This window comes from Apis laboriosa, unplaced genomic scaffold, assembly GCF_014066325.1.
Source record: "Apis laboriosa isolate Shangri-la unplaced genomic scaffold, ASM1406632v1 scaffold34_cov151, whole genome shotgun sequence".
NCBI classification, from domain to species: Eukaryota; Metazoa; Arthropoda; class Insecta; order Hymenoptera; family Apidae; genus Apis; species Apis laboriosa.
In genome coordinates, this window is record NW_025222928.1 from 2,958,163 (window position 1) to 2,975,334 (window position 17,172).

Consider the following 17,172-nt stretch of genomic DNA (forward strand, 5'->3'; position numbering starts at 1 on the left):
AGGAAGTGAAAGATAAATGAATAACGTTTTGTCGAAAATTGTCTCGACGCATTCACACAACCACGTGTTACGTACATACATAGTTATTAATTTTTCATTTGTCTTGGTAGAAAATAAAAGTTTGCATTGTAATATCTTTGATCTTATGGTCATACGTACGAAAGTAGAAAAAGTATAAAAGTGTTTAAATATATTCAATGCATAAAAAACTACTACTTTCAAACTATATTACTATTATAGTTGGCATTTTTTTTTTTTCCAATTCCAGTTTAAAACATGTCCATACGGAAAAATGTTCGAAGCAAATGGCCTGATATTTTCTATTCCAATATACCATGGGTCGTGTTATTTTTACCCAACCTACGCCTGCCCCAGAAATCGAAACGCATCGTTATGATAATATGCTTTCTCCAAACGAAAGAAAAAAAGAAAGAAAAATAATTAAATCGATCCAAATATAGAAATGAAACGGTCGAATTCGATCAAAATATCGACTTCCTCCCCAGCAATTAAACGTTTCTTTCTCCTCCTTTCACATCCTCACCCCATCATAATTCACTCCCTCTGTCATTCACAATTGGTGACAATCTGTCGTCAAATTCAATCAATTTGAATAACAACGATGAACGTAAAATATTAATCGTTTATTAAATAAAACTATCTTCAAACAGCATAATAAATTAACTAATTTTAATTACACATACCAATTTAAATCTATTCTAAAAAATCGAACGAATCCTATCTCCACGAATCTATCTATATTCCACCGTGTACGAATACAGTGTTTTCCAGCGATTGTCTCGCAATTTACCCTGCTTAAGGCAGAAGAAAAGCGAGTCTCGACAGCTAAACGCATTGAACGTGGTCTATAGAGAAGTAGGAAGCGGAAGTCGAGAGAGCTTGCGCCACTTGAGAAACGCGAAACGATTTTAACGATCTCTCGAATTACCGAATGGTCTCGAGTTGCTAGTTCCCTTCTTCTTTCCATCCAACTCCATAACTCGAGTATTGTCAGAATACGTCGGTATGATATCTTCATTCGAATTAACGGGGGAAAAGGGACGAAAATTATCGGTTGCAACGAACGAAATAATTCTCGAGAGGACGATCGAACGATTCCTGAATCTCTCCCTTGCATAATAATCGAACGATGACACGCTTCCGATGGTGGATTTCTCCGATGGGGTGGAGGACGTCGAAATGACGTCACACCCGGGGCGGATGACTCACGGATGAATGCCTGCAGCGAGAAAGGGGATAATACACCTATATAACCGTACCACCCTTCTGTAACATTTGGAACGACAGGGTGCCCCTCCCCACACCAAATAGTCTGCTTCTGGAACTGGTGGTGAGATGGGTTACATTTCGCGACTGTGCACATCTGAAACACGAGTTTTTTGTCATTTGTGCGTTAAGAAATTTGGGAAAATATTGGAATTATTGGAATTATTCGAATGGAAAGGACAGGTAAAAATTTAGGAAAATTATTTGAAACGAGTGCAGTCTATCTGTGTGGTTTCTCTACGTGATGAAAATATTAATTTAAAAAATAGTAAAGAAGAAATAACTTACGATCCTATTTCAAGAATTATTCACAGAAATAATTTCGACAAAACGATTCGAAAAAATTCTGCGAGAGAGAATTTTGAATAATTTTAATTATTTAAGCGTAAGTAACTGGTATTTTTCTCGTACACTTTTGCCGAAAAGCAGGGAGGTTGATGGCGCTTTTTCCAGCAGTCTATTCCATACAGGGTGGCGTTACGTCTATTTTAGTCCTCGACCTTTCTATCCACCGGCAAATATTTCTTCTTTTATTGCGATGTAAAGATGGCCTTCTATCTTGTCGTTTATAGAACTCGAGTTACCCTGACGGAGAAAGACAGCTTCATCGATCGAAAGAAAGATGGAAAGTGACAGGACAAAGACCATCCTCGATTTGTTATTCCTTCACCAATTCCTCCTCGACATATCAAACTCGAAAAGAAGAAGTCGTTAAAAGAGCAATAACCCGTAAAAATCTCTTGAAAACAAATGTTTCATTCGAAATCCTCTTTTCTAGTTTCCTTCTAATCAAACCTCTAAATTGAAAGAATATTTAAACTGGAAAGAGGCAAGGTCGGTCAACTTTATATCAAAATTTTGATATCTTGAAATGTTAAACATACTTCGAGATTTGATGTAATGTCGAGTTTAAAACTTCGTTGAAATTATCTAGAATGATAAGCCAAATTCAAACAAGATATATAATATAATTCGGAGAAGAAGAAGTTTCAAAGATAGCCAGCTACGATTAAAATTTGATTACGTCAAAAAACTTTTTTTTTTTTTGAAAAATCTATCGATAAAAGTAAAAATTAAAAAGATAACGATCCCCAGGAACGTATCAGGAACTCAGTTTTCATTTTAGAAAAAGGAAATACAGATCTGTTATCCGCAGGAAATTCCTTATGGACAGCCGCATTTCCTTCCATTGTCGTTGACGATATTAATCTCTGGTCGGTCGTAGAGAATCATACCGAAAGAGGAATCTTCCATGAAATTCCTTTCAAAGATATTAACGTGCACAGGAAATGTAATCTTTAAAATTTAAAAAAAAAATTCACGTTTTATTTTATTTTTATGAGATATTGTTAAAAAAAAAAAAAAACGTTATCGAGTTTGAACACAAAGACTTGAATTTATTGGCATCTGTTCCTGCAATCGAAGCTGAATCAGCCAATCAGTTGCCAGACCTGTTTCGACAAAATTTAACGGTAGAATTGTCGTCAAGTAGAGGTGAAGCCGAGACGAGAGGAAATCGCTATATCGAACCCTTTAACCGAGAGAAAATCGCCACTCAAGCCTATATTATCTTTGGTTACGGTTTTTGCTAGTAGAAGTGAAAACAGCCGGTTGAAAAAGCGCTTCAAAAGATGGAAATGTAATCATTTCTTTTTTATCCACTTTCGTTTTTGTCTCGAGGCGAGTGATTCCTCTCTCAGATGTTTTTTTTTTCTTTTTTTTTTTTCTTTACGCGGGGAGAGTAACGAATCTCTAATGTGTCTTCGTTTTATTGGAATAATCCGTCGAAATTTTTAATCGGCGAAACGAACGTTGAAGGTAAAGAGAGAGAATTTATAAAAAGAGCAATCTTCCTTTGAATCGTTCGCTCATTTTTAACGAGAATAATAACGCGTTAAAAATCCATTAAATTAAAAGATAATATCAAGCATTCAATAGTATTATCTTCGTCCGAATAAAAAACAATCTCGAAACAGATATCTGATGAAACGAGATATTGAAAACAAATAAAGGTCAAGATAAAAATCTCGAAAAAGATATACCAAAAAAAAAAAAAAAAAACGATCAAAGGAATTCAAACAAAAAAAGGTTTCAAAAGCTAAGAGGAAAAAATTTCAAAGGTAAAAGGTAAAAATATAATCTCAAAGAGTATAATCCCAACAATCAAAGGGGGGGGAGAAAGAGGAGTTGAAAACAGAAATTTTGAAAAACTCGTATCAAAAGGTTAATTTCAAAGGAAAAGGTAAAAAGGCTCGGCTCGAATCGCAAACTATCGATCACCAACTCGATCTCGGCTCGAGTCCGCATTTCCACTGCGCCAACCTAATGACGGTCGGTATCCGGCCGTTCGAGGGTCAACAGACACACGTCGCAAACAGGGTGGCTGACCCAAAAACCGGGAAGGACGATCTCGCGCGCGCCGGACAAACAGAGCATGAAATTTTCAATAAAACGCAACTCCCCCGTGTGTGTACAGGCGAGCCGGGTGACCTGAAAGAAGACTGACCCGAAAAGGAATATCCGCTACCACTTTATCAGATGGAGACGAAACACAAGTTTAATATTCTCTTCGTGAAGATGAGATATCTTCGAAACTTGGTTTTCGAAAGTAAATTACGAATAACATTGGGCAAATATGAGGGACAATGAAGGTAATCAGCGAAGGCAAACGTCGATTATATTACACGTGATCTGTTTTTTACGAGACGTGGAGAGGCTCTCTTGAACGACTTTGACAGGCATAGGGTTGGAATACCTACTCGATAAATCTCAGCGATGATGGATCACGTATTTCCACATGTTTGTATTCTTGTTCTACTACTTAATCAGACTAAATAAAATTTTCTTTTTTCAGTGTCAAACAGAATAAATTTATAAGGAGTTACAATGAATATCTAAGTGAAAATAATCAAAAGCATTTTGAATAATGCATGATACATTTTCTCCTCCTCAAGAGAGAGAGAGAGAGAGAGAGAGAGAGAGAGAGAGAGAGAGAGAGAGAGAGAGAGAGAGAGAGAGAGAGTTAAATGTAAATTATTCTTGCTCTTTGACGAGTTTATTTAATCTTCGTTACGATATTGGATCGTATCGTGTTTTTCTATATGTTAAAAAATCTTTGAGGAAAATACGTATTAAAGTAGAAAATATTCAATTAAAACGTAACACCGAGCGTCGATAATGATTACGCGATCTCTTTATGCATTTTCTTTTGTATCACAAGCGACAAATAGAGAGTCACGAGGCGGAGGATGGTACACTCTCATTAACCTCTCGGTGGCAAAGCGCTCTTAGCCGCTCTGCTTCAATTGCTTTCGTCGAGGCCGAAGCTCGGCCACCTTTTAGCGGTGTTTTGAAACCTCTAGCGAAGCTGAAGAATATAAGGCTGGAGATGGATTATACGAGACCTGAAACGTGGCAGTTTTTCGAGAAACCCGATTTATCAGAGCTATCGATACGCGAATTAGGCCACGATGAGTGGAAAGAGGCAACGAACCCGATCCGTTTAATTTAAATGCTGCCGATTAAGAATTTCGTGAACGAGATGCGAATAAATGATATTCACACAATCGAAAAATAAAATTTTCGAGATCTAATCTATCTAACCTTAAATAATTTTTAATCTAACTTCTAACATTTTAATTATTCAAATTACCTACAAATTCATTTGTAAACAAAAAAATATCGATTCAATGAAGACCCAAAAATTTAATATTCTTTTACGAAACATACACGATTCTACGTGCGGCTACATCACAATAACAGTCCCCTTTTTAACGATTCAATTCACGTCATAATACAAGAACACAAATCCAAAATATCAAATAGTAAGAAACCAGCAACTGCATATATTTTTTATAATAATATGTACGTTCATATATTCACATGTATATTCCATTGGTTTCCTTTTCCATCCAACTCGATCGACCTTTATCACGAAGTTCCGGTATACGATATCGTGAAATTTTTCTCTCTCTCCTATTTTTATTTTTTATTTTTTTTTAAATACGAACAAAGAAGTGGGCGTCAGAGGAACACGATGGCAATCAGAAAATATAAATTCCGTGACATCGTTGTTATTTAAAACAAGCTCCCCCGAGGTTGTCGACAATATTTGGATCGAAGCTTCCTCATTTCGTTCACACGAGGAAAAAAAGAAAGAAAGAAGAAAAGGGATAAGACTCTTCAACTCTTCGTTTCCTCACCGTCTACGTTTCATCGGCCACCCATTATCCACCTCTCATACGAGATACTCAAACGCCTTCTCTCCTCTTTTTTTTCACGAGGTCGCTTCTCTTTCGGGATATCGGATTAACCCTAGCCCCGGCGACAACGTCGAAACCGGAAGCTGAAGATCCTCCTCGCCACCCTGGTGCAACACCGGTTATCCGATCGAGCATCGTTCATCTCTTTCTCTCTTTTCCTCGTAATCTCGTCTACCCTGAGATCACCATGTTTTAATTCTGAATGTGTTCGAAAAATTTTTTTTCCAACTATGGAAGAAGATTCGTCCATTATTTTTTGAAAGCAAGTCTTCTTATTCTTTCTCAATTTGAATCGATCGATCGTTCGCTCGTTTCAAATTTTCATTCCACATCCCTACTTACTTAAAATTAATCGAGATCTCTTCTCTCATTTCCATTCATTCATTCATTCACTTTTTTTCCAGAATTATTTCGTAAAATTCCGAACCGAAGTGCAAAGTACAAAGAGATTATAAAGAAGTGTCACGCATCGTCATGGATATCCTCGCGAGCCTCTTATTTGTATGCCATCGATGTTTTCCACCGCGACGAGATAGGCGGCCCCGCAAACACGGCTATGGCTCGCCTCGAAACTTTCAATTTTCCTAACGAAATTAACCGCGACAGAAGAGAGGAGTTCCACGGCTGGTAAAACTGTACCGGTTTCGAAGTAATTACTCCCGTTCCCGTGGTACTTTAACGAGATTCGATCAACCGTGCCCGGTGCAAACCTTTCCGTAATGGAGGCGAGAGAGAAAGAGAGAGAGAGATTCGTTTAAATGGAATTTATTATATTCGTCGTTTGATCGTCCCTGATCAAACGAGATAATTGAGAAACGATGATATAATTTTGCTCTCGTCTCACGAGATGATTAGTCTTCCCTTTTTTTTTTTTATTTTTTATCCCTTTGTAAGTGGAAATTTTGATTGACGGAGCACGAGTTCATTCTATTCACGACTCTTGTAAAACGTGTATTTACGACAATGATTATTTAAATAACTAGTGTTATTCAATTACACATTGCTTTTTTCCGATTGTCCTATTTATTTAATGGAGAAAATTGTAAAATCTTTAAAAACATGTTATGTAAGCCAAAAAAATGTAAAAATCTCGCTATGAAGACAAAGAGTAACACGTTTAACGTGAAACCTCACAATTGTAGTTTGTCTTTTTTTTTTCACGAAGATCTGATTAAATTTTCGAAAATTGAATTTCGTAATCTGGAATAAATTTGTCGATTCGCTCGTTCCAATATACGAACAACGTAACCTTTGACCTCCGACCGAATTTATTTCCCGTGTATTCACCACCGTGGAGGCTACTGTACTTTATCTGTGCCGTTTCATGTTATCTCGCGATCGAAACGGGAGCTCGCAAAGACGAACAACAGTGCAGCCATTTAATCAACCGACGATCTATCGAACCTCCTTTGGGAGGAATCGCGATAGACACCGGGATAGTTCTATTAACCAGACGATTCTTGATAGCATAGAAAAAGTTTTGATGTGTAACGATATAGAAAGATATATATAGATATATATAGAAAGAATTCGAGGAGTTACGTGTACACATACATATATGTGGAAAATATATACGAGCATACTTTTATTTTTATCATAATTCATATCATTTTTACGAGTAAGATACAAAATAATCTATTCTCTTTTCTGAATGAAGAGATTCTATATGTTTCAGAGAACTGAATAAATATTTAAATGTTAAACAACTTCTAAGAAAAGATAATATTCCATATTTTGATTCAGATTATTATGTATTATTTAATCGATAGAAGGTATTATTGATATTTGCTTAAATATTAATGAGAACGACAATGTATATTTTGCGAGATTCGATTTACTTTATGTAATGCACGAGCTAAATCGATACAATTGTGTACATAATAAATTCAGACATGATTTAATCAATCAGTTGTATCAGTTATATCTGAAAGCATTTCGATATAAATTATTAAAGATATTAAAAAAAATTTGAATCGTCGTGTATTGGGATATCGATTTTTTTTTATTTCTATTGAAATTGTTCGACGATGGATTGTTTGGAATCGATGGTGGAAATTGCAGGATGCGGTTAGTTACTTATACTAATTACACATGGATTGATTGATACGTGGTATGTTCACGATGTTTGGTCATTGAATACACGGTTTTATTCGTTTGCTGCAATCAACCGATAATTAAACTTCCTGCAGAGGCTGGAACGATCTGTGACTACATACTGAAGCTATTTGAGCCTTACGCATTCGCTGATTAAATGCAATTCAACGCTAAGAAAAATTATTAACCGAGAATGAAAAAATGAATTTTCATTAATTTTCATTAAAAACACATATAATGAGTTTAGAATATTTAATTCACCTATATTTATCAAAATTAAACCCCTGCTGCCAATTCAAATCTATCAAAAGTTCAACAACCTCTTCTAAATTCTTAATGCGAAAAACGATAAAATTAAATCCATCAAATGTCAATTATTGCGAATAAGGAAACAAAGAACGTTTCCTTGAACGTGGCTCGGTGATCCATGATCTTGTGGGCGATCTGTTTTACAACGATACATTTCGTCCTACACATGGCGAAACCGGCAACGATCGACATCGTGACACACGAGGAAATGTCCACTAACAAGTGCTACTACGACCTAAATCGTCGAGGCGAACGCATCACGCGTTTGAATTCCGGTGTTTGATCTATACCGAACTGAGATGAACAAAAATTACGCAATTGATTAAAACTGTTCTGGTTTCGTTAATGACTTAATCATAATCTATTCGTGTTTAAAAACATAAAATATAAAGATATTATATGATACATATTTTTCTGTATTATTTTTTTCTATAGAAGAATTTTTTCTTTAAGGAGAAAAATTCATTGTTTTGTGCCTAGATATTGAAGAAAAAATAATTGGTGTAAAAGATACAAAAAAAAAAAAGCTGAATAACTATTCAATGAATATTACAATATTACAACTATTACAATGAATAACTATTCATTGTAAAAAAGAAAGGAAGCCTGGTAACAAAGAAAACTAACTAGACCCCAAAACTATTACTAAACTAACTTTACCACTCAAACCAAAACTTCTCCGATATTTTCAGGGATACAATAGATATTTTCAGTCTAAGGAATTAGCTATTTTTCTCAGATAAACCAATTAAGAGGAAAACTAATCCAATTAAGAGGTCGATATTTAACAAAAAAGTTGTGGATTTTTTACCCTCAGACCCTCAGACTTTTCTCGATATCTGCTCAAGACCAGACGATATTATATGTATACCGGATCCTATGAATATTGAACCACAATAGAAAGTACGGATGATCATTTGGCCGTCTTGTCGCTCTCTCCACATCCATGGATCGCAGACATAGGGATGAACCGAGAGGGATAGGAAGAAGGGTGCGAATTAAAGCATGACAAGAAACGACAGTGGGTCGTGTCGGTGTCGGTCGTTGGGTCGGTGAAGCCAAGAGGATGAATGGGTCTGGCCCTGGGGTGGTTCACCAGCTGACTAGGGTTGTTGTCATGGCAACCAACCAACCAACCCGGGAGCAACGCCCCACCCCTACAAAATTCATACATATAGTTCACTTCTTTAACTTCTTCACCCTTCTTCAACCCCTTTCGTTCTCTCTATCATTCTTCATTATTTTTCGCGTCTCTTCTCTCTAGTTCATACTCTTCATTGCACTCATGAGAGGAAATGCAAGATCTTTGAGGCAGTTATTTGATCGTCTTAATCTTGATCAACGTCTCTTTCTCCTTTTGTTTAGAAAAATAGTACAAATGATTGGTAAGTAATATTAGATATCGAATATTTAGAAAATATTGCATTATATTCCACCACTTTTGGTTAGAAAAATACTCTCTATAAGGTCAAATGGATATTTACGATATAAGATTTTTCCATTTCATCAGATTTCATTGAAACTTTTAACATTGGTGGATTTCATCATTCTATTAATAAAAATTATAGATCAGATACTTGTATTTACGCAGAAAAGTTCGGGTCACTGATTTTATCGAAACTTTGAACACTGATGGATTTTTTCGTCGTGTTTTGAAAAATATCTTATTTTAAATATCAGATACACAATAGTTGTACGTAATGCTTATACTTTTACGTAATGATATTCGTTCAATTCTCTTAATTCTCTGAATCAAAATTAAATTTATCAAAATCTTACCAATTCCAATAAGTTATTATTTAACTCAAGTTTCTTAAGTATATTATTTCATAAAATTTATATACTTCTCGAAATTTCGTATCTATTATTTTTTAATGATTCCTTGTTTATTTAATTTTCTCCTTATTTAATTTTCAATAATGTTTTCATTAAAAATTGAAAATTGAAGAATAAGAATTTCAATGTGAAATCCTAATATATAACAACAACAATAATGGAGGAAAAAGCACAATGTGAATTCGAGTTATTCGTAGGAATGTGCGAAGAATTCTAACTTCAGAGTGCACTAACGACGAATTACGAAATGAACGGACGTCCGTTCACTGTTTTTTGCTAAACTTCTGGACGAATGAAACAAGGCGGTTCACACGTGCTCTAATATGTTTAGCAGACTATGAATTCCACATGATGAATTTTGTAATCGTTCGTGAATCAATCTCTATTTTAACATCTGCCTTGATGTCACAAAAAAGTAGTAATTCGTACCACAAACTCATTTAACAAATCTCTATATTAAAAGAATCAAACAAATAAATATAATTAGATATACATGAAAAAAATATAATATAAAATATATTCAGAATAAAAATAAATAAAAGATCAATTAAGATTTTTCATTAAGGGATTCATACAAATTTCTTTGATAACCTTACCTTATGGATATAAGACAATTTTAATTAATTAAAGCTTGATCAAAGGATACATATATTTGATCCCTTCCATATCGAACTTGAAGGTTTCGATTGATTCCCGTTTCGTCGATATCGCTGATGACTGTCATATCCGGGACACCCAACTCAGGGCTCGAGCCTGAAACAAGAAAAAAGACTTGTAAGAAAAAACTATTACATTTTTATTATAAACTGTATCTTTTGTAAAATAATTGAATTATCTCAACGAACTTTTTTATAATACATGTTTATCTCTTTTGAATTTATTTATTTTTTATCTTTGCCTCTTTAGTAATTAGAAATAAATTGAGAATACCATGTCCTTCTATTCATTTCTTTTAGCTTTTTCACTCGAGTTGTTGGTCACTCGAGCTCTGCGATGAACACTTAACATTGATCTCGTTCGCTTAAAAGGAACGCGATATGGAAACCTGGTAAATTCTCTGACCACCTGTTGTTCAAGCATGGACAATATTGTACATGACGATTCCTTGTCACCTCTGGTGGTCAATTTTCAATGTGATTGAGGTGTTAATAGAAAGCCACTAGCATCGAATCAAACATCGAACTATATGTAACGAAATTTCGTTCTTTATCCTATCATTTCATAATATGAAATAATATCGCAGTAATCAATAAATGTTACTCTATAAATCATCACTCTGAAAATCATCATTTCATCAAAAATTAAATTCCATGATATCGATGATCTATACATTATATAATTTATATAATGAATATTATAAATATTATAAAATTGCTTATAAAATTAAAACAAAATTTTTTTTAAAACTGTTCAATTTAAATATTAAAGTAAAACTAATACAACTTTTACCGCAATTTTATTTAAAAAAATCTTAATTCCAAATCTATTAATAAAACGCATAAATAACACGCATATTTCACCTTATAATTCACGAAGAATTCAATGGAATCAGTGTTACAAAGTTTCGAGGAAAGATTCCAGCTGCTCGATTACAATCTCGATTTAATTAACATGCTCTCGCGATGACGAGCCGGGTGTAGTAGTATCACGTAAATGGCGCCTACCCCAAACATCTCTGATGTAATTGCGGTTTGTTTTTTTTCTCCGGTTCATTAATCAATCCTTTGTACCTCACCATCACATACGCGATTTTTTTCTTGTTTGTATTCCAATTGCGGTTTATCAACAGTTTAGTGATGAAGAATTAATCTTTGAAATGATATTCGATTACAATTATATATTCGTTCGCTGTAAAATTTGTCTTTAATCTTTTTTAACAGTTGCGATTTTATGGTTAGATTATTAATCCAATCAATTTGGCGATAAATAATAATTAATATTAGATAGATCTGTTGTTGGTTATTTCTGGCCGAGCCATTATATTGTATAATCTCTAACATCTCTGAAAATTAAAAAGGTTAAAATATGAAAGTGGTATATAATTTACTATAGATTCTTTGTTTCAAAGTTTATAAGTTTAAAAATTAATTATGAATAATTAAATAGAGAAAAAAATTCTTCCGGAAATGGTGCCATAATGTTGCTTAAATGGCGAGCAGAAAAAATTGTCAAAGAAATTGTTGGCCAAGTCTGCAAGATGAAATATTAAATTTCGCGATAGTAGTTAGCAAGGCGGTCCTCGAGGAGTCACGTGACATACGACCTTGGAGAAATAGGATCACAGCAGCTGACATGCAGGTGTAACGTATTTCGCAGGTGTATGTGCACTGCTGCTGCTGCTGGTGCTGCTGCTATAGCACCTGCGTACCGCGAGCACGTGGTTTGCCACAATGATTACAGATGATGTTCCAATCCAATCAGATGAAATCAGATTTTTTCTTTTTGAATTAATATCATCTATCATGAGAATATTTAAAAAAATATATAATTTAACGCTTTAATCTTAAATAAAAATGTTAATTTCATTATTGAAAAATAAAAAAGATATAATTTTGATATATTAAATGGAAAATGAATCTGCAAGATACATATTGTATATGTATATATACCTATTTCTTTAGATTTAATCTTAGTTATAATACGGTAGATATAATTTCCAAGATTAAACTTTGCAAGAAAAGATTATTATTTGATTTGGTGAACGAATTTGAAGATCATTGCAACGTATTAAATTTCCCTAGATTATAAATAATATTCCGACTAATGTTTATCTCGTTTCTTTACACGAAATGGATCGTCCTTTTCTTGTTTTCTGTATATTCTTTATCATACTTGAAATATTTTATCAATGATTTCATATCAATGGATCTTCCATCCATTTCCAAATTGACAAAGATCCTACAATATTTATAGGAAATGCGCGAAGCCGAGATAAAATCTCGAAAGGAATAGGTGCAAAGATGGATGAATTTTTTTTTCACATATTTTATGATTGACGCAAATTTCATATTATAATTTGTCAAAAATATATTTATATATCATTAATCTAAAAAAAATCTTTTATTTATCTTTGTAAATGCTTATTATTATTATTATTTTTAGATTTGAAGATATTTCATTAGATGATTCATTGTCAGATTTCAATAAAAGTCATAAATGAAAAAAATAATAAAATTCAAATTCAAATTATGAGATATCATGCATAACAGATTTCGAACTAAAATATCGAATATATTTTCTTTTAAATTTGACTTCTCATTCTATTTTTCTAATTACGAAATTATAAAAAAATCCCTAGATGAATATATGTATATTTAAAAAAATAATCTAAAAGGAATTTTTTTGTTTTTGTTCTATGAATCCTAAAATATATCATATTTCATATAATTATATTATATATAATTATATTTTTTTATCAATTTTTTATCAATAAAACTATACACAAATTTCTAACCTATAACTTTATATAAAAATTTAATATAAAAAAAATAGGAAATCGAAATTTCATTCATTGAAAAATTATTCAACATTATTATTCAGAGATATAAGACGATTTTAATGATTCTTTATAAAATACATTCTTTTCATGTTCAATTAAAAACCACCGAACTTACTTGTTTCTCAAATTTCAATTCTCTTCATCACATATTTATCTTTCTCTGTAAGAAATAAATTTATTTAATTTTCTGTTCCTTTTTGTTTCTTCACTTGTCCTTCTTGCTGCGTGTCTCCCTTTTACGGTGCGTCACCTTCAAGAAACTTCATGCTGTCGATCGAGGACGAAGCTTTCGTGCAACGATCCAACGACAGTGCAGTCCCGAAGAGTTTCTCAGGGAGGTCGACGACACGTAACAACGGGAGGAAATAATTAACTCGCCACATTATCATATACAGAACACCAACGTATTAATTTACCCGAAAAGCGTACGAAGTATTACCGAATATATAAATTATTCGTTTCTATATAGAGTTGTTTTCACACATATCGATTATTATGTATATGGAAATTTCAATTGTTTTGAAAATCGAGTTAATCAAGATAAAAAACGTAATACTGAATTCTATAATCTAACTTCACAAAAAACAATTGTATTTAAATTCAAAACATTTAACAAATAGGTTATGTTTTGATCATAAATATCAATATATCCTCAAGAAATGTGATTTCATAATTTTAAATGATAATATATATTTCAATATTTACATTCAATGATTCATTCTATGAGCACGAAATTCCGAAGAAACCTGCTTTTACCAGGATGCTGTTGTGACTCACTCTTTCGAGATGTCTGTTGCGTACACCATAGAAAAATTCTCAGATATGTGAACTATAACTTGAAATTGAATTTCACCATGTATATATATTTTGAGTTATTATTATGACTTATATTAGTTAGATTTGTAATGATAGAAACTTTTGGAAAATCAGTTAGAAATATTTTGATAATTTCACTGATCTTTACATTTCATCATAGATCGAAACTATCGAATGCTTAGATTCAATCGAAATATCGAATGATTAACGTGAAGTTTGCTTCTTAGAAACATATTGTAACTATCTAGGGAATTATAATCAACAGTTTCATATCAATTAAGAAATTAATTACGTATATTTATACATTGTTAATAAATTGAATTTAAACGAATGAATTGAAAAAATTTAACCAAATTATTTTATTTTTGAAATAAGAAATATAAATTCTCGTATTTTAGATATTTTAGTAGAATATATTTTAAACGAGTATTTTAATAAAAATGTGTTATATAAAATAAATACCATTATCCAATTAATCATTCAATTTATTTTAAATAAATTAAAAAAATTTAAATTTTATTATTTATTTCTTTTCATTTTTTGAAAAGATTCAAAATTATTAAAAAAATTTATATACTCGCCTATAAAAAGAATTTCTTTTCTGTTTATTATATAAACATACAAATCAATTCAAAATATTTTAATTTTCAAAATTTTCGCCAATATATAATAACAGAAATGAAAATTTTCATAATTCTTAAAATATACAAGATTTACAAATAACATAATATTAATTTTCCACAGTTCCAAATCATTGAATGCAATGTATTGTATTCCAGTTCAAAATATGTGATCGCACATACATTTGTAACGTAAGTGGTTTTATCATACTACGAGATGATAACTCAAGTTGCTGTTAATATATACTTACATTGTATACATTAAATGTCATAAATACTGATTATATACGAACAAAAAGATTGTATTTCCTACTTGGTATAGAAATAGATATATTAAAAAAAAAAGAAAGTTTTTATGTGAAATATTTTATATATTCAACAATCTTTGTGATTTTTCTTTTTAACGAAAATATATATATGTATGTATACAAAATTATATCTATATCAAAATTATATCTCAAATTATTATTCTCTCAAATTAAATTAAATTATCATCTCTCAAATTAATTACTCTCAAAATTTGAAGTTTTTTGTCTTTAGTAGTTGACAAGAATATTTACTTTAATACAAGAAAACTTACTTCCAAGAGCTAGTAAATTAGAATTAAAAATTAAAATATATATAGGCAAATGAAAGAAATAATTAAATGATATTTACAATCAATTTTAAAATTGAATAAAATAACGGAAGTAACGTAAGTAGCGGAATAAAAAAGTTCATTTAAAAATACAAAAAATACACTTTTTATTGACTTGTATGAGAGAAGAATTGAAAAGAAACGAAGCAGAAGAAGGAAATCCCTGGACGTATCACTGCACTGCGGATATATATAGAAAAAGGAAAGGTTGACGGATTCAGAGTGGAAATCATCGCAAATCATAAAATACTTTCTTTATTGGTTAAATTTTCGTAAAAAATTATTACTGACATTTACATCTATCGTGCGAACGAAGTGATAATCCGCAATAATGTTAAAGATTGCATGACAAAAAACCATCAGATGTCGCATTGCAAATTAAAAGCTCCATAGAATATATACAAATAGATTATTAATTCTGAAAAGTATTTATTATTCATGAAAAAAATTTTTTCTATAAAATAAAAACTATTAAATAAATGCAGTTATATTGTAAAAATTATATTGTAAAAATTAAAAAAAAAAGTTATACAATTGTATCTTAAATAGATATGATCAAGAATTTTGCGATTGAAATTTTGGATTCGACCTATTCTCTTTGTTTTCATCTCCTTGATTTCATGTAGAAAAATATACATATTTAAAACGTATACATAAATAAAATTGCTAAATGTCGATCGATAAGACATCGAACAAACAATTTAAAAACTATCACAAATTTGACATCGGACTCATATAAGTTTTAGCTTATCCTTCAGAATAATCGGTCAATACTATTCCATCCAGGCTTATTTAAAAACATAATTAAATTATAAGTTCACATATAATTATATTCTATCATATATTTTTATATATAGAGTTTTTCTATCAAAAATTTTATTTTTTAAAAATAAAAATTTAATGTTTTTCTTTCTTTCCTTCCTCTATTCGAATAATATTTTTCGAATAATCGTTAAAAAAAGAAAAGAACGTGACGATATTCAAATATTTTTACGCAATGTCACTGAACTTTATCACGAACTATGAAAGTATCATAATAATAGAGACGAAACAATTCAACTCGTCTCTTGCTAGTTCTATACCATTATTTCTATTATTATTATTACGATCATAGAATTGCACCACCCACTGTGCATCGCATTGATGTATCATGGACATTATGAATATATATTTTCATCTCTATGCAACGATTTTTAAACGTATTATTGTATTTTATCAAATCGATGAAAATTCGTGGAAATGTAGTTATGTGAGAAAAACGAAACATCAGCAAAGTAAAACTAAATGAAAACTTACCCTGCGTGAAGTGCTTAGCAACCATGATGTGCGTGGCTCACGACTCAGAACATTATTCTCCACCCCCTCGAATGAGGCTGTTGCAGGGTAACGATATATCCGGGCAGAAAAAACTTCACTTTTCACGCACGTAATAACGAGCGTTGACGAATTGTGTTTTCTGTCAAAATCACATGTTCGCGAACTGTCTGTCGTTTGTTCACATACTAGGATGTACATGCAATTGTGTTCTATGTGCGATTTAAGACACGACTAAACAAGCACGAGGAACCACGCACATGCTCGACAGTTGCCACCCGACTGATGTTAGGTCTTGGCTTCGCTTTTCAAATGAACTAACCCTGACTCGTTGCGCCACCATCCTTGTGTTACAAGCTTCCCCTTCTATTCTACTTTAACGATCGAATATTTTTTTCTGCATTATCGACCGTACTGCAGTTATTAGTTCATAAGAAAACTATGTGGCAGCACTTGCTAAAACTTTAAATTGATCTGACATAAGAAATATAAAAATTA

At 32.0% G+C, this 17,172-nt stretch overlaps 1 protein-coding gene across 10 annotated transcripts in view; it reads right to left on the reverse strand.

The window, feature by feature from the left end:
• The window catches only part of LOC122715375 (myosin-I heavy chain), a 36,725-nt gene extending 19,765 nt beyond the window's left edge, over positions 1–16,960 (reverse strand). For 3 of the 10 annotated variants that reach the window (XR_006346819.1, XR_006346818.1, XM_043937518.1), the window contains exons 1-2: positions 16,657–16,960; positions 10,435–10,541 (exon numbers count right to left, since the gene is read on the reverse strand). Coding sequence is in view for 1 of the 10 variants with exons in the window: in XM_043937518.1 (XP_043793453.1) it covers positions 10,435–10,541; positions 16,657–16,681 (132 nt within the window). In the remaining 9 variants the exon portion in view is untranslated. Of the gene's footprint in view, positions 1–10,434; positions 10,542–10,633; positions 11,065–11,308; positions 12,246–12,397; positions 12,757–16,656 lie in introns of those variants that run through there. The other 7 variants (XR_006346822.1, XR_006346824.1, XR_006346825.1 and 4 more) reach the window with 7 other exon arrangements.
• Between the last annotated feature and the right edge of the window lie 212 nt (positions 16,961–17,172).